Genomic DNA, 18,661 nt, shown 5'->3' on the forward strand with positions numbered 1-18,661 from the left:
CTCCCCCTTCCTTCCCCCTCCCTCCCTTCCTCCCTTTCCCGTTTCTTTTACTTCTGGCTTTAGTTTTCATTTTGGTGGTTTTTAAAAAATATTTATTTATTCATTATATATACAGTATTCTGTCCACATACATGCCTGCAGGCCAGATGAGGGCACAGACTGAACTACGGAGGGTTGTGAACCACCATGTGGTTGCTGGGAACCGAACCCAGGACCTCTGGAAGAGCAGACAGTGCTCCTGACCGCTGAGCCATCTCTCCAGCCCCTCATTTTGGTTTTTGAGACAAGGTCGCAGGTACAGGCTGGCCTAGATCTCCTTATCCTCCTGCCTCCACCTCCCAAGTGTTGTGTTGGGTTACGGGCGTGGGCCACCACGATCAACTAGCCCACGTCTTTTCTGACAGCTACGAAGCACAAAGGCCTTGGGTGTGTTCGAGATTGTTTACGAGTATGAAACTTTGACAGATATCCGTTGTCTGGAACTGGAGTTATGGTTCAGCAATTAAGAGCACTCGTGCTCTATTCCAGAGGACCTGAGTCTGGTTTCCAACGCACGTACATCAGGCGGCTCACCACTGCCTGTGACTCCAGCTTCCAGGGATCTGGTGCTGTCTTCTGGCATCTCTACAGACATTTTTTTTTTTTTTATTCCCTCCCTCCCCCTCTTCGAGTATTTGTTTCCTGGTTTTGGGTTTTTTTGTTTGTTTGTTTGTTTGTTTGTTTTCGAGACAGGGTTTCTCTGTGTAGCTTTGCACTTTTCCTGGAACTCACGCTGTAGCCCAGGCTGGCCTCGAACTCACAAATATCTGCCTGGCTCTGCCTCCCGAGTGCTGGGATTAAAGGCGTGTGCCACCATCGCCTGGCTTATTTCCTGTTTTTTATTTTAATTTAGCATATGTGTGTGTGTGTGTGTGTGTCTGTGTGTCTGTGTGTGTCTGTGTGAAGGCAGAGGGTCACTCTGTGGAGTTGGTATTCTCCTTCCACCTTTGGTAGATTCTGGGGGCCCAACTCAGGTTGCCAGGCCCGCAGAGCAGGCACCTTTACCCACTGAGCCATCCTGCTAGTCCTATTTCCTGTTTTCTGACAAGACAATACATTCACTCATTGTAGTAAATTGTTGACAAGCTGGCTCAACTGCCAGGTAGGACTGCCCAGTGGTCATGAACCAGGCACAGCCCGCACCACTCATCTCCTTCCCTAACCTGCCATCAGGAAGCTGACCCTAGCGGTCCCTTCCCATGGAAGGCTCCAAAGGGCCGGGCAGAAACATTTTAAGGGACATTCTAGTTTTCCCTAACATCTAGCTTGTTGGAGGTACAAATTTGGGTTATTTAAAAATCCCTTTTATGCTTAAGGGAAGTTCCTTGTCTGTGTACCCTGCATATTGGGCATTAACAGCTTAGATGCAAGATTGTAAAACATGGGTAGCGAACTTCTGCCCTCCTGGGTTCCCCCATTGTGCTGTAAGCCTGTATTTAAGACCTCCTCCCTCCTTCAGTAAATGGCATTCGGCATCCAAAAAATAAATAAATAAACACCACACCTATGCTCTGTAAAAATAAAAATAAAGAAATAAAAAGGAAAAAAAATCCCTTTTATGCTTAAAAGGCGAAACATCTTTAAAAAGAGCAGAAGCCCATGAGCCCTTCCTGCTTCTCTGAATCTTATTAGCCTTTGACAATGAAACTTTAGGGGCGCGATCCATTGTGAAAGGTTTGAGGATGAAATTCTCATTGTTTTAATTGAGTAGAACTAGAATAAAGAATGAAGAAAACAGAAGCTGGAAGTATAGCTCAGTAGTTAGAGCACCTGCTGTTCTTGGAACGGGATTGAGTTTGGTACCCAGCACCCACCTGGTGACGCACAAGTAAACATTGGCATGCACAAGGTGCACATTCATATGGGCCAAACACTCGTATACATAAAATAAAGTAAATCCAAAGAAAAAAGTAACATGCTCCCTCGAGACTTTGGAGAGCTCTGGCCTTGCCCAGACCCCATCTCTGGCTTCCCACCTCCTGTATGATGGATGAGATAACAGCGTTCTGTTGTTCTGTGTGGAGCTCCAGCTGTAGCGCTTTGTTCTGCAGGCCGAGGGAAACATTTTGACCTAAATAGTCTGTTGGCCAGCACTTGTGGACACCTGGAGGCCTGAGCTACACATGGTGGTGGGTCACGTTTTCACATCTGTCCCGCCTCCCATCCGCAAGCCAGGGGCACTTTAGATCCCCGCAAGTCCCACTCGTGATTCTACAGGCAGAGAGGGGCCCACACAGGGCGGTGAGATCGCTGGCTATTTGACAGGGAACACTGGTGTCTCAGAGTGTGCTCCGGAGAAGGTGGTAGGGGGGTCGGTGTCACAGTGGGGTCTGCGGATGGACCTGCCTTTCACGATGTGGCAGAAGGGACTAGATTTCGATACAAGGAAATTGAAGAAAGCCATCACGTGAGACCCACAAGTTCAAGTGGAAAGGGGATATTAGTGGATGTAACCAACCCTGACTCCAGAGGAGAATGAGAAGGCATCTCTCACTGTTCAGAAAGCAGAGGCTGGAGAGCCTGCCTGGCTGGAAACCGGTTCTGTGATCTAACAGGACATGCACTCTCCAAGATCACCTGCTTAAGCCCTCTTGTCCAGAGGAGGGCCTGGAGAGGAAAGGCGTGCAGAGAGACTACCAGAGGGACTGTAGCTCAAGGGTTGACTTCTAGGCGATCTGCCTGAGGCTCCTCAAAGTCTGCCCCACCAGGGGTCCAGTCCCCAGCTCCGTCAGCCTAGCCCCACCCCAAGGCGTAGGCGGGACCTGACTAAAGTTCAAAACTAGTGTCTTGGAGGGAGTGTCCTGGGTGTGGCTAGAGACAGCCCCGCCTTCCAACGACCCGCCCCTCTGTTAGGCCCCGCCTCCACCTAGACAGGCTTCGCTGACAGCTGCAGAGCGCTCAGGATGCGCCGGGTGTCTGCGACCCTCCGCGGCAGGACGAGGCCCCGGGGGCGGGCCGGGAACGCAACGCCGGTTCCAGGGAACCGGACAGGTGAGGGCTGGGGTCGTGGGTCTCAGCGCCCTTTTCATAGACGGAGAAGCAGAGGGGCGAGGGGCTGCCGTTATGGGGACCATGTCCAGGAAGGGGCGTGCGTTGCACCGCCAAGGCCTCCTTGAGAACGAACTTTTCCGACTTCCCACCGATCCAACAGGCGACCCCAACTGAGCCGAAACCGGGCGGCGAGCGACTCGAAACCAGGTGGCGGGCGCCTCTTAGCGTTTGCACGAGTTTGGCGATAGTCGGCCCCCACCGCCGTCCCGGACGCCTGCGGAAGTCGGAACCGGCTTCACCTGGCGGTGTGCGCGGCCCGGGGGCGGAGGGAGCTGCTGGGGTGATCTCTGGGCTGGAGGAAGGTGTTATCTTTGGAGTTCTTTGATGACTACTCCAACTTGACTTTACAAAACGGGAAAGTGAGCCTGTGAGATCGGAGAGGCTGAGGCCATCCAGCAGCCGGGACCCGGGTTGCGCCTAGGCTGTCAGAGGTCAAGGGTCTTTGGAAGGAGGGAAAGTGACTTTTAAGTGTGTCGTTTCTAAAATGTGCTGAAGAGGGTTCTAATGTCAGCTTTGATAACTCTTAGAAACACAGCCAAAACTGAACCCCGCATTTCTCTAAGAGCGCAATCCTGTGCAGCCAGGAGGTGTCTCTGAGGAGGGCCTGGGCCCATTGCACTGGAGGTAGCACTGCCCTCATGGAAGGGCAGTGGTTCTCATCTTCCTAATGCCGAGGCGACCCTTTCATTACAGTTCCTCATGTTGAGGTGACACCAGAACCGTACAGTAATTCTGTTACTACTTTGTAACTGTAATTTTGCTACTGTTATGAATCGTAATGTAAACATCTGTGTTTTCTGATAGTCTAAGGCGACCCCCAAAGGTGTCCCTACACAGGTTGAGAATTGCTGCCCTAGTGGGTTTGATTTGTTTGGTACCATCCCACAGCGTCAGGCCATTGTTGGCCCCACAGGTGTGGCTAGTTTTAGCTTCTTATTGTTACTCCACTGGAGTGCCTTTGTGTTTGAGGAGGGAGGCCAACCCCAGGCCTGGTAATGCTGGAGAACCGGGGCTCTCCTGGGAGCACCTTCTGCACAGCAGCCTGGAGGAATAGGTGTCACCAGCTAGAAGAGGTGGCTGTCCTTGCCCAAGGTTAGCCCATGGCCCTAGGGTGGCCTGAGGCCCCCCGGAGTTTGCATACAAAAGGCTATTTGCATAGGAATCTTGGGAGAAGGTCTGTGAGTCCAGCGTCTTGGTTGTCCTTTGTCCTCCCTGGCTTCAGGAAAGATTGGTGTCCTTGCAGTGTGTCCAGGCGGGTCCCAGACAAGGCCCCTTGCTGGAGTTTTGGTTGTAGTCCCTTCAAACCCGGGATGAGGGGTAGTCCTACCCCTGTGCCTCAGTTCCCTTCTGAGACACAAGGTGAGTGCTGCGTTCCTGCCTCCAGGGACTGTGGGCAGGACTAGCAGACTACAAAGAGAGTTCTTGTCTTTGAATAATGCAGTAGGTGGGACTTCCTCAGCCTGCCCTGTTTTGTTTAATAGGCTGGGAAACCAAAAGAAGGGGCCCGAAGCTACATGGAGATAGTTTGGTGTTGTCAAAAAAAAAAAAAACAATAATTGGGATGTAAAATAGTACTTGAGGTGTGTGGTTCCCACAATCTGTAGAATGGGCCCATTACTGAGTGGGCCAGAGGTCTCCTGGAGGTCTGTAGTCTCCTGTGGGTAGGAGAGGCTGGCTTAGAGTAGGACTAAGTGTTGGCATCATCCACCCTCCCACCCCCCAGCCAGGGTCTCCTATCTGGACTAGATGGAGGGTTTTGGCTCTGCTCCCGGGGCAGCTCCCAAACTCCCTAGTCCGGGAGGTTTTCCAGGAACACGGGGTTCCAGTGGCTGGAGGCCACCTCCTGCTAATTCCGCAAGGGACCTTGAAAAGTGCAAGAAGAAGCTCAATGGATAGATGCAGGTGGGCCTTTGAGTGAGTGTGCTCTTGGCTTCATCCTTGAAGCCTGCTGTGCCCATAGTACATAGGGTAAACTGAGGCCCAGTGATAGCCAGTGTGAATCAGCATGAGGCTCCATCCCCTTGCCATATACTCCCCCAGAAAATTCAAGGGATACATTTTCCTTGTCCTGCCGTGGAGGAAGCACATAGCCAATGATATGGAGCCCAGCCTAGTTGGCCCACAGTTCAGGGCCATGGAAAGATAGCCTCAGAAGGGACAGATGGCTTCCCAGGGGATACACAGCCAGGCTGTGGGACTTACATACTCAGTGTTAGAGCCACATGTTATCCTGGCTGCTGGTGTCTCGGGGACCCTGCTGTCAGAGTGCCTGTGTATGCATAAGTCAGTCATCTCTAAGAACTTTGAACCCGCCCCCTGCCCCAACCATGATTCACATTTGGCATTTGGAGAGATCAGACCCAGAGCAAAATTACATAAGGACTCGCTGGCAGGTAGAACACAAGCCTGGTTAGTAAGGCCTGGTAAGGCTGTGCCCAGAGGCCCGCCTTCCCTTTCCCAGCACTACTCACACAGCCTCTGCCAGTATAAAAGGGAACTTATTAAGAAGGTCAGGGTGAGGAGGGCATGGGCCCCAGGAAGGACAGAAGATGCTGGCCCCTGCCTGTGGTCCAAGGTTCCAGATAAAAGATTAACAAACAAGGCTCTTTCCCAGGCATCCGGCTGGCCTCAAGGACTAGGGGAGGAGAGGGGGGGAGGAGAGGGGCTCCTCCCAGATCTAGCCATGCACACCTCAGGGTGGAAGGACCTGGGAACACAAGCTACTGCAAGTCTACTGGGTGGAGATGTCGGGTGGGACAGGCTAGAGACCCTCATGGGCTGCGAGGGTCACCTTGCTGTGCCCATCTGTCCTCCGCTCTATCCCAAGTCTAAAGGACCAGGCTGGGTCGTGTGTGTTTTTCATGTTAGAATTAATCCCATTTGCTTCATTTTTTTTTCTGTTTACTTTTACATGGAACCAAAAAGTGACCCCCAGCGATACTGAAGTAAAGGCTGTACCAGAACCGCCCAGATGATAAAGGGTCAGGTACATGGGCACAGTGAAGGACTGTAGGACATGCTGTGTCCAGTGTCCAGAGGTAGTTCTCAGAGAGGCCTGAAAGCCACTTGTCATCACTTAGTTGGGTGCCATCCTGGGAACATGGGGTGTCTTCAAGTTCAGTTAGGAAGTAGAGTGTACCTGCTGGGCCTGGGTTCGGTGGGACATTTTGAGCAATGGAGGGGCAGATGGGCTCCATTCTTAGATGCCAGACACGGGTAGTCTGTGGAGGGTCAATGGGGAGTAACTGGGGGACTGTAGGTTGAGTTGGTGAGTTTCTTTCTAAGGACCTTTTTTTTTTAAAGACAGGATCTCTATGTAGCCTTGGCTGTCCTTGAACTCGCTCTGTAGACCAGAGATCTGCCTGCCTCTGTCTCCTCCCAAGTGCTGGATTGAAAGGCATGCGCCACCATGCCTGGCTCTTGGTAATGCCTTGAAGCGGTCTCCTTGTGTCGCCCCTGCTGGTTCTCTGGCCTGCTTCAGCCTCCTGAGAGCTTGTACCGCTGCACCCAAGGGTTGCAGGCCTAGGACAGCATCTCTGCCTGCCCTGGGCTGTCTGCGCATCCATTTAAAGGCCACCTGGGGCTGAGGACACCTAGGTGCCCACCCTGGTGCTTGCCTTGAGCAGATCTGGGGGCCTCACTCAGCCTCCTCACCTAGAAGATGAGTTCACCCCAGAGTAGAATCTATTGGCCCTGCAGACCCAGGGATGGATGAAAGAGACCTCCCTCAGGGAGTGGAGGTCCCTTGTGCTGTGGACTTGGGAGAATGGAGACTGTGTGAGCGCACACGTGCGTGCATGCACGCCTGCCTGCCCTGCTCATGCGTGTTTTAGTGCCACTGTGGTCTGGAGTGCTTGAGACATGGCTTAAAGTCTTACCCGAGGGATGTAGTTCTGTTGGTGGAGCACTTACTTGCCTAGCATGCATAAAGCCCTGGATTCTAACCCTGGCATGGTGGATAGACTCAATGTGATGGCGGACACCTGTAATCCTCTCACTGGGGAGGTAGAAATAAGAGGATCAGGAGTTGATTAGCTACATCATCAATTGAAGGCAGCCTGGAGTACATGAGAGCTGGCCCAGGTTCCACCTAGGCACTAATTCTGTGAACCAGCCCTGCCTCAGTGTCTCCCTGTAGCCCAGTAGGGCAGAACACCCATTTTGCAGATGGGCAAGTCTGGGGAAGCCAGTGTGGAATGTGGGCTGGAGCTTCCTGCTGGATCAGATCCAGGAGCCCATGTGTTTTTCCCTGCCCTAGTATGAGGGGGAGCCTCGGGGGTTGTGTTGGGGAGACACTCCCAGCCAGGGCCACACTCTCTGTGCTTCTTTCAGCTCTGTTTAAAGGAGTCAGTCCTCCCTGGCTGGAAATCTTGAAGAACACAGGAAAGAAGGGCTTATCCCCACTGTCCACCTCTGTCCTTTGCCCATCCAAACTCCTCTATTTAACTTTTAAAATGTTAGGACAATAGTTAGGCGGCTGGGCTCTACACCCTGTGAGTTCCCTGGAGGGCTGGCTGTTTGGGACCAGGACTGCACCTGAAGCCCCCCTCTCTCCCGAGTCTCCCCAAGTCTGCCATCAGGCTGCTCTCTCCACCCTACCTTCTTCACATCTTCTGCCCTGGGGCTGCGGTCCCTCTTGTAGGCCTTGCACTGGAAGTGTTTGTTTCTCTGCTTTTCTTTAGTTCTGTAGCTTGATGGAAGCTCCTGGGCTTCTGACAGCCAGTGTGGCAAGGCTAGCTGGCTCTCTTTCCTTGTGACTTCACACGCGCACACACCCCACAGCTATGAGGCTCAATGACAGGGCAGGAAATCTGCCCTTTAAGATTCGTGACTGCCTGACGATGAGGTATGCTAAGGCCTGCAGTCACTAGCTGAGGACAGGCACCCCTTCCCTGCAGAGCCCTCCCCAGAGCACCGGATGTGGCTGTTGACAGACGTAGTGTGAACCAAGTGGGGACATTGTGGTGCCCCGCCCGCTCTGCAGTTAAGACATATTTAGGGGAAGTGGACCACGGTGGTTTCCTTGGTGGGCCACCGACCTTTCCTCATCCAGTCCTCTCCTCGCTGCCTGGTGTTCCATTTGCAGGTGATGACACACGTCCAGGAGAAGAAGTCCCCAGGTAACGAAGGCACCCCTGAACTAGGTCCCCTGGCTCCACAGCCAGGGCTGGCCCGACTTGGGTACATGGAAGGCTGCAGTCTGTTATGGCCAATCCTATGTGGCAGATAACTTCTGCTTCTGGCCACCCCTACCAGCCAGGACCCTTTGTGATGAAGTTCTAGTTTAGTAAAGCCCTGTGCTGGTGGGCCACTGTGGGTGCTGCTACCCCCCGGCCCCCCCCCCGCCCCCCACTGTCTGGCTGTGAGCAGGCTGGTGGCAGGTGGTGAGGGTGGGCCTCCGCTCTGCCAGCTCAGCTGCAGAATGCAGAAGTTGTGACTCTAAATTGAGGACTGGGAAGTGTTGGCTGCCTGGCATCCTGGGGAAGAGCTCTGGGGCTGGTCAGTGTCTGCCCAGCCATGTCTACCACAGCCCCAAACCCATGCCCACTTCCCTGGCCAGGGGGATAGTGTATGTCCACATTCCAGAATTATGAAAAGGCAAAGGGGAGTGTGGAGCATGATTAATCTGTGAAGTCAGCTTCCTTCAGCCCTACCCTGATGTCTGTGGAGACAGCTGGTGCTTCATGAAGAGAGACAAGACCCTGGAACCAAGAGTTCAAATTTTGGCCAGGTGGTTGTGGCACACATCAATCCCAGCACTTAGGAGGCAGAGGCAGGTGAATCTCTGTGAGTTTGAGGCCCAGCCTGGTCTACAGAGTGAGTTCTGGGACAGTCAGGGCTGCACAGAAAAACCCTGCCTCAAAAAAAATAAACAAACAAATCAGATTATGGCTGTACCAGTGACAGCCAGTAACCAAAGCCAGTGAGCTAGCTCAGGGTTGGTGGTCTCCATGCTTTGGTGACCAGCATTTTACTAACTGAGCCAGCTTCTCACTGGCCTCCGTGTCCCTATTTAAGGACAACATAGCTGTCCCTGCTTCGTAGCCTTTTGCTATAATTTGTGGCTGTGCAGTAGCACATTTGTTTGTACCTTGACAGGTGAATCTATGCTTCTTGCTAGAGATATGGATGCTTTCCAGATTCTTCCTGTCCACCAAGCTCTGAGGTGAACATTCTGCTTACAGGAATGGACGGAGCATTGTGGTGTGTACCACATAAGCCCTCACACTTACCAGACTCTGTCTAAGAAGCCTGGCTATCACTACAACCTGGGGAGTCCCTTTTCTACCTCAAGAGATACAGGTTTTCATCATCATCATCCTTAGTTGTAGCATGCTGTGATGGAACCCAGAGCCTTGATGTTAGGCAAGTGCTGTACCACAAAGCGACAGCCTTATCTCATTTTTTTCTTTTATCTCAGCCACCTTGGTGCTGGAGAGGTGATGCTGTGGTTAACAGCACTTGCAGCTGGGCCTAGTGGCTCACACTTTTAATCCCATCACTTGAGAGGCAGAGGCAGAGCGGTTCTCTGTGAGTTCGAGGCCAACCTTGTCTACAGAGTGAATTCCAGGACAGCCAAGGCTACACAGAGAAACCCTGTCTTGAAAAACAAACAAACAAAAAGATTTCTGAAAAAATAGATCTTAACCACCTTGCTGAGGGAAAGATTAACTGTCATTCAAGTTTTTTGGCTTGCTGTGTGGTAAGCATGTTTTGTGGCTGCTAGCCATTGTATTTCTTGTATTCCTTGCTTACACATTAGCTCAATTTGAAAAGAAAATTATATGTTTAACTCTCATTGGGAAGATCTCTTTGCAAAGGAATTTGGAGTTTTTACTTCCTAAATATCTTTCCTAATTTTGTTTATCTGAGTTAATGTTTATCTTTCTGTTATTAAGAGGTAATGCATCACTTTTCATGTCTGTTTTTCTCTCCTCCTCCCTCCCCCTCCTGCTTTGGAACAATGCTTATCTAATCATTGTGTATTGTCATATTGTCTTGTCACAATCCTCAGACCCTACAGATTTTATTCTCTTAAGGTCAGCCCCGCTCTGGAGGGTCTCCTGGGGGGCTGTGGTAGTGCCTCTCTGCCTTCTGCTGACCGCACCCCAGCCTCACAGACACCTCTTTCTCCAGGCACCTGTGCTCAGCTCCATCCGCCCCCTCGAGGCACCTTGCAAGTTGTCCGTGGAGATGGCACCTCACTGGGGACTGTGCTCATGTTCCACTGTCCCTCTGGACACCAGATGGTGGGGTCCGGCCTCCTCACTTGTGCCTGGAATGGGAGCATCGCCGACTGGTCTTCAGGAAGCCCTGTGTGCAAAGGTAAGCCCCCACCCCAGAGATGTCCCAGCTCAGCTGCTGGTGGGGTGGTGAGATGGGGACCCCAAATACTGTCACATTGAAGGTAGTTGGTGTCCAGTCATAGGCTGTTCCACATTGAGGATTCTCTTCCCACTGTTGCATGCTGTGACGACTGGGGACAGATATCAGACCCAGGGCTGGCTTCAATCCTGCTGCTTCCCTGGCCCCTGATTGGTCAGAAGTGAAGCAATCACTACTTACTGTCATCTGTGAAAACAGGAAACAAATCCTACCCACTTTTTTACCACTCTCCCTTTCTTCATGAATGCCTCAGGCAACCCCTGAAGGGTGTTCTTGGTGCCAAGAATTCTAGGAATTGGAGTGCAGAGAGCCAGGATTGTGCCAGCTCTGGATCCTGTCTCGGGAAGGCAGACACACTTTCCAGTTATCTAGTTGTTGTGTAGCACAGACCGAACCTGTTTGACTGTCCAGTGCCCCTGGGGCCTTTTCCTAAGTGAAGGCTGGTGTGTTATGTTAGAGCCCTGAGTCGAATTAGTTTGCTGCTCGTGTGTGTATATGTTGCAGGACTTCTGAGGGCCCTTAACGTCCTGGTATTGGCTCAGTCTCTTGAGATGAGGGTGCCTAGAAGAGAGATTGAGAACCCAAAATGGCAGGGCTAACCTGTCAACGTCATAACCCAGGTGGTGGCAAGGTGTCCCAGGAAAGAGCTCTGTGGGGTTAGGCTCCTGTGGCAAAGGGCACACCCTTGCATCGTGTGGGTGATTCTTAGCTCTTGTCCCTCCATATCACAGCTCTTTATCTACCATTGGCCAGAACATGGCCTGTCTCTGAGAGTTAGAGTCTAAATTCTAGATGGTCAGCATCCAGTCAGGGGGCTGAGGTTGGCCTGGGGACCTGGGCTATGCCAGCTGCAGGTATATTATGCATATGCAGCTTATACAGTTGTTATTTGTTTGTTCCAAGTATGCTCTTGAGGTCTTTTTCAAAGAATATTCCTGACGATCTAGTGGAACGTGTTCTCAGTGACCGCTGAGGTCACACAGCTGACCCTGTGTACGCCATTTTCCATTGTCTTCCCCGTTTCGGGCAGAGGAGCTGGGAAGGCGCTGCAGAGCTTTTCCTTGGCATTGTAAAAAACTGAGGCGGCCTCTGCTGGTGCCTGCTGGTGCGGCCGCAGTGGGTGGGGGCCGGGGGCCTCCAGAGTGTCCTCCTTGTTAGAACTTACCCAGTTCGCTGTTCTTTGAACTGCTGTGCACCCTGCCAAACCCAGCCAAACACCCCCTTCTTGAGAACGTCTTCCCTGATAAATCCCTTTAAATATATTCTTTGCAAATCTTTGCCTTAGCCACTGGAGCCTTGACTACCTTCCCCAAAATGGAGCTCATTGTGGGCCCGCCTCACTTCCCTAGGCCCAGCAGGTCAGGGTCCACTGTGCCAGGAGCTGGTGGTTTTTCTCTCTCTAGCCGTACACACACATGAGACCTTCGGCTTCAAGGTGGCAGTGATCGCCTCCATTGTGAGCTGCGCAATCATCCTGCTCATGTCCATGGCCTTCCTCACCTGCTGCCTCCTCAAGTGTGTGAAGAAGAATGAGCAGCACCGAGCCGACAGGTAGAGGGCAGCTGTCCTTCCAGGGGGTGGGCCTGAGTTAGGGTTGCTTACCACGCCTGCCAGGCACCCCAGGGCAGTGTCCTGAGCGTCCCACAGGCCCCGTCTGTCCTCGTGGGTACAGCCACAGTGTGTGCCTGTTGGGATTCTAAGGCATATAGCCGGTCTGTGAAGACATGGGACATTGTGCGTGTGTATGCGTGTCGTGTGTGGTCTTTCTGTATTTATGTCTGTGTGCATGTGCAGTTGGTCATGGATGAAGTGGGTGCATGCATGAGGAAGTCACAGGACAACCTTGGGCGTCTGTCAGAGATTCTCCTTTCTCTACCTCTCGTCTCCCTATAGGAATGCTGGGATTACAGACACTCACATTACATGTCCAGCTTTTTACATGAGTTCTGGGGATTTGAACTCATGTCCTCATGTCGCACGGCAAATGTTTTTCCCCCCGCTGAGCCATTTCCCTGTCTACATACGGGGGGCACTTAGTGAACCTGCACACACACATTGTCTATTGTGTTAGTGACATTTTGGGCTGCCACAGATGGATGCTCCCCACATCAGGTGGGCATCATATCTTCGCAGACTGGGAGTCTAGGATTGCAGGTGTGCACCACCACACCCCGGCAGTAACTGACTCCTTGTTCACATTGTTTCATGGTGTTCACATAAATTACTCACTGTTAAGGGTGTTACTGGGGTAGGTGGGACGGCGCCTGGGTAAAAGGCCCCGTTGTCAAGTTGAGGACCTGAGTTCTGCTCCTGGAACCCACACGGTGGGAGGGAAAGAACTGACCCCCACGTTGTCCTCTGACCTCCCTCCACGTGTGGCTTGTGGTACCTGTGCCTCCCACCACAAAATAAAAACGTAATTTAAAAAAATCAAGACCCTGTATATGCTGTTCAGCACTGCAACAATAATGAATAACAAACTAATTTTTTAAAAGCAGTGCCGTTCTGCAGCATGCAGTGTTCAGCAGTCAGCACTGCCTCAGGCTAGAAATTTCCACTTCGTGTTTGCTAAGTTGCTTCTCTCCGGCCTACATGCTCCCCCCCCCCGTTCCCCCCCATCCCTGGCTGTCACATCCAACAGCACAGGTGTCCCGCTCCCACGCCTAAAGTGTCCTGCTGTGTTCACTGGGCCACTGCCACCCAGAGCCCAGATGGGCCATGTAGAGGTATTTCTGCGTGTGCACAGCTGGGAGATGACCCCCCCCCCAAGGCTCTTCATCCTGAACTTTCTCCTCCAGGACGGCACAGCTTTGGTACCAGCTGAGAGGCGAGGACCTGGAGACGGTGCAACCGCCTACCTGGGCCTCAAGGGACCACAACTACAATAACAGCAGCAGCATCCTACGATCTTGTCTGGATAAGAGGACTTTCTTCAGTGCTGGGGATGGAACCTAGGGTCTTCAGTACAGCAGACAGAATGGCTGTCTTGTGTCTATAGTCAGGGTTTCTGTTTGCCATGCTGATGAAGTATCATGACCAGAAAGCAACTTGGGAGACAAGGGTCCACTTCCAGCTTCAGTTCCACCTTACAGTCCATCACCGAAAGAACTCGGGGCAGGAACACAAGGCAGGAAATGAAGCGGGAACTGTAGAGGGACTGCTTACTCCCCAGGGCTTGTTCAGTCTGTTCTCTTATGGACTCCAGGACCACACTGCCTAGGGATGGCCGCACTCACAATAGGTTGGGCCCTCACATCAATCACTAATTATGAGAGTGCCCAAGGGCCTGCATGCAACCCAGCCTTATGGAGGCATTTTCTCAGTTGTGGCCCCACTTCTCAGATAACTAGAGGTTGTGTTAAAGCTGACAAAAAACCTAGCCAGGACCATCTCTGAGCTTCATCCTTCAACACTTCTTAGGTTTGCCTGCTCAGTTTCAGAAATGATTGTTTCAATTTCTCTTAAGTTCACAGCCAGTACTGGGTGCGCAGCTGCCACTTCTGCAAACTGTGGAAGTTGAGAGGGCATAATTTTTGAGTATAAGTGGTATCTGAGATAGACAATTTCATTTACAGAGCGTTGGTTAGTGACACACTTAGCATCATTGTGGGCCAATAGAAAAGACTCCATGGTGGTTTTGGTGGTGCTTGTGATCACATAGAATTGGTACGGTTGTGTACATTATGCTAAAATTCTGGTTCTCTGGTGGGATGAAGAAGCTCCCACTTTGATAGCATTTATTGATTTTCTGGTGCTGTAAAGGACGTCATTGCCACTATGGCAGGTCTAGGATCTAATTTGGACACAACTTTGCAAATGTCTTGAACTTTATGTAAAAAACTGCTTAGCTCAGAGGGTTCCAGTTGGACTCAGAAAACCCTGACCTGTTTACACCCGTGTAACCAAAACTCCAGGCTGGAATTCAGGGCCAGTGGCTCTCACCCCTAACTGCTCTCCAGTGTCAAGTCCCCCAAACGAGGATTCGGCACAGCCAGGCCCAATCGTGTATATGTCGAGCCTCACAATCATTCGCAAACAATTCTAAGAGCACGACAGTGTCGTTATTTGCTCTCAGGTAAGACATTATCGAGACAAGAGCTCACGGGCGGAAGTGCGATAGTTACGTGTGTTTCCCATCACAGATTCGTACGTTCCACCACTATTTGGTGCTTTATCCTCCCTTTTGTCGCCCCTAGTCCTAAAGGCCTCTTGTTCTATCGCTCTGGGACATGGCCACACCGACGTCTGGGGGACCCAGATGTATTTCTCTGGTGCCTCAACTCCCAACCCCAAACTTGTTGCAGCGCCTCGCCCGCGACTGACGTCCTTAGCCCTCCCATTAGCTTACCAGTATCTGACGTGATTTAGCATCACCTTCAGCGAGAAAGTTTTACTACACTCTGAGACCAGCTCATGCTGTTTCCACGAAGGTAGCTGAGACTAGCTGTTTCATGACGTATATCCTCTCTCCAAAAGTGCCCCTCCGCACTGTGAGCATGCGTGGATAAGAAGACGTTCTGTCTGAGCTCACTACTTGAGCTCTCCATAACTCTCCCTCTCCTGCGGTCAGTCACCACAACTTCTCCCCTATGTATGTCTTGTTGTCTCACTTCCGTAGTGTCTCAGTCTCACGAGCAATGTTCAGTTCACTTTGATGGCCAGCTTCTACTGTTGGCCAGAAATCCTTGTTTCCAGGCCTCGGTGCCCAGCCGGGGGTGGATTGACTTTTCGGAGAGGAGGTGCACACTCACGATGTGACTCTAAGGAGCAGTGGTCAGAAAGGCCTAATTTTCTCTCTCTTTTACAACAATAATATATAATATTTAAATAATAATGATATATAACGGCGCGATACACAGAGTTACAGGTTTACTTTGACGTTTTATTTTCGTATGAGAATACTCATGCTTTAGGATACATTAGGTCTGTGCATTCATGTTGGATGAGAGAATTCACGTTTCCACTCTCATACACTTTCTCATACAACTCACTCCCTCTCTAACTCCTTCTCAGGTGATTCTTCTCCACACATTGCTACACATGTACTTGCACAGGCCACTCATATTATACCACCTCATCGCATAACCTACTTCAACACCAACACACACGTAGCCTAGGTATACACCTAGATTGACATTCTTTATCCTTAGTGTGCTTGCTGTTATGTTCCAATTAAACTGCTGGAGGGTATCGTGAGAACCTACTGTGCAAGATAAACATCAGACCCACTTACTTCTTATCAGATGAAGATACAAAGCTGGCGCGATAGTACGAGTGCCTACGCGCTTACCAAATCACTGTCTGTTATATTTGTATGGTTCTCCGATGTGCGCATGCACTGGACGCTACCATATGAATTATAACTCACAAGTAAACGGCTGCGAGAGTATGGTGATGGGCTTAAGTGCTACCACAGAGCACACACCACAATGTGTGCTGTCTCGAAAACCAGATATAAATATAAAATAAAGAAGACAACACATATAAATAATAGAAAAGAAATCAACACGCACAAACGACTTCAGGTGAGGCCAGACAGCACGAAAGCTTGCCTATATAGCAATGCAATACATACGTATAGTTGAGCGGACTCCATCCAGTTCACCTGTGTGAGACGGCTGAGAGCGTGCCTAGCGCTTTTGCTCGCTACCATAGGGTACCACGCAAAGGGCTCCCCCCGATGTTATAACAGCGTCCAGCTCATGTCACGCGTAGCGCAGCGAGAAACTCTCTTAAAGAATCGTCTAATATAATATTCCACATATCAATAACGAATATAAATATGATAAAAATAAACAAGTGAGTGCCATTACAAGTGGATATGGATTAGATATAGTCGCGTTTTCGGTGGTTTAAGACAGCTATGTGTAAGAGAGAATCATAGAACACCTGATGATAGCGCATCAGTAGGCTGCCTGCCATCCCAACAATCTTGGTCTTGGTTAGTCACACACAACGCTGCTAAGCGGAACTCATGGGAGAGGTCTCAGTTCTGCGTTTGAGTCGCGTCGGATAATTCTGGCGGTTATTCCGCGAGAGCACTCTTTGCATTCCTAACAGTGTGACGACCTGCAAGAAAGTGCTCCCATCAGAGCCTCATGAAGTATCCTTTTCCTCTTTATATAGGTTACTCGATCGGCTCTCATATATTCTGCGAGGGCCTGACTATATTCAGCTCTTAGAGTGTGTCTAAACTGCGGTGTGAGTTTAGTCCTGTGAGCGCTTATCGCTATAGACAGACCACTGCGCAGCGTTGCCGTGTTCTCTGTATCAGCAACCTATGTGGGACGGTATCCCTCTCATCCTTTCATCCCTCTTGTCCTCTGAGCTATGTGTGTTCTGTCCTTTCTCCACACACCCCACAATTCCTACAGAAGTCAATCTAGGTGTCCTTCACAACTCGGGAGCTCTCGCGTGCTCGTTTCTCGGGACTACTTCCAATTCTCAGAGCGGAGAGCGGAGACGAGGCTCTTCACGGCCTTGTGAAAGTAGCTCACGTTCTCATTGAAGGGCGTTCGGAAGAAGCTATGGTATCAGATCGATTACAATTGGTGGGACGTGCCGCTTCGCACGTGCTTCCCACCGGCTGACGCGATTTGTCCTCGAGTTCAAGGTTACGAACAGATGGCCTGTCTTGGCACATCAGAAGTTGCGTGTGTGTACTGTGAAACATCGTCCGGTGGAAACTCCAGGAGTCTGATATATAGCAGCGAAAACTGGCTCGAAGTATGTAGGAGATGAGAAGATGAAATCTCTGTGTGGCGTTAACAAACTTTGTCATCAATGTGTAATAAATTCAATCACGTCTGAGGACCAAAAGATAGGGTACAAGGAACTCGACACTCTCAGCACCATGTATATAGACGCAGAAAATGGCCCTCACCCACAGGCCAGATTGGCGGGCGTGGCAGTCTTGGATCACTCACACCTGTAGTGGCTAGGGGAGTGCCTGTGTGCACATGGAAACTCAGCAATAGCTCTACGCGATCATAATTCTTGCGCCCTCAAAAACTCTCGTCCAGTATATCTCCCCTGACTAGGTGAGGACAGCGCTGACAAGCAACCACTTCTGCAGTGTCCAGGGATGGCCGCTAACTTGCGCTGTGGAACGACAAGGGAGTACTCACAGAACCTCCCATTCACCCCTTACAGGGTTCTTTACTGTTGAACAAACATACGTTCTCTCCATAAATAACTAAGAGAGAAGAGGGTGTAAAGTTATCATCATATAGCGGGTGCAATAATGTCTTAACAGCCTAGAGGATATCTCCATGTATATTTGGGAAGCCACAATTTTGCGTGCGAGTGAAATGCTCCATACACGCAAATATGTTTGCAGAAGTAACAACATCTCTGTGAATCATAGTGTCAATTGCTGAGAGATATATATTATTGATACATTTATAAACTATGATTAGTGTGCCACTCACCCAAGATAGGTTATACACTAGCGATATATAAAAACTGGCCAAGGTACATATATATTTGAGAGATCCAGACCCGTGGCGAGTTGGAATACACTGGGTAGCTTGTGTAATGCGATGCCTCCACATCCTAGATCTGTGCGAAGAGAGTTACGATCGACTAGTCCACCACCTCTCCAAAGTTTCCTTATTTTTTAATTTTTATTTTACACAAGTGAGGGATCTTAAACAACAGCACGAACTCAATCACACATGAGAGCACTCGAAACCTCAAATCAACTTAAACAACAAAAAATATATGACACGTGACACAATGATCCTCAAATAAACACCCACAGCGATACTATAGAAAGTCTCCAAGGCACATCTTCAAAACCTTAGTGTTATCCGAGCTTATCGGTCAGATTCCTCCTTAGATACTTACCCATTTCTGTAAGGCGTGTATACTTGTTCTACTCACACCTCACAGGGCAAGTTCCTAGCTCCCGCATTCTCTAGTGATCCGCCAGTAGCACTATCTATTTTCTTTTATCTCCCTCCCGACCAAAAACCTACAGGCTAGAGAACACCTCGTGTGTAAGTGCAGAGTCCACACATACCACCACTCTGTCCTCATCGGACTGCTAAAACGACTCTCACCCATGTTGATACATGTGGTGCATATTGTTGAAAGGATTTTCTTCTTGAGCTCACACATAGCTCTTTACACCTCCTCAATTCTTTCCTGTGCGCCCTTTTGCTCGAGTACAGAAAAAGGAATG

General features: G+C 50.4%; 1 protein-coding gene across 1 annotated transcript; it reads left to right on the plus strand.

The window, feature by feature from the left end:
• Nucleotides 1-2,899: 2,899 nt before the first annotated feature.
• Nucleotides 2,900-13,431, plus strand: Susd3 (sushi domain containing 3). Its single transcript, XM_028863843.2, has 4 exons — nt 2,900-3,030; nt 10,228-10,416; nt 11,880-12,027; nt 13,275-13,431. The coding sequence occupies exons 1-4, from the start codon at nt 2,943-2,945 to the stop codon at nt 13,429-13,431; spliced, it is 582 nt and encodes a 193-aa protein (XP_028719676.1). The 5' UTR covers nt 2,900-2,942.
• Nucleotides 13,432-18,661: the final 5,230 nt, after the last annotated feature.

Source organism: Peromyscus leucopus, chromosome 5, assembly GCF_004664715.2.
Source record: "Peromyscus leucopus breed LL Stock chromosome 5, UCI_PerLeu_2.1, whole genome shotgun sequence".
In the NCBI taxonomy this organism is placed as follows: domain Eukaryota; kingdom Metazoa; phylum Chordata; class Mammalia; order Rodentia; family Cricetidae; genus Peromyscus; species Peromyscus leucopus.

What these genes read in the sequence shown, in the direction of transcription:
- Susd3 (XM_028863843.2), top strand. Translation starts at nt 2,943, where the DNA reads ATGCGCCGGGTGTCTGCGACCCTCCGCGGCAGGACGAGGCCCCGGGGG. An exon ending in GGTTCCAGGGAACCGGACAG is followed by an intron (nt 3,031 to 10,227) that starts GTGAGGGCTGGG and finishes CTCTTTCTCCAG; the next exon opens with GCACCTGTGCTCAGCTCCAT. An exon ending in AGGAAGCCCTGTGTGCAAAG is followed by an intron (nt 10,417 to 11,879) that starts GTAAGCCCCCAC and finishes TTCTCTCTCTAG; the next exon opens with CCGTACACACACATGAGACC.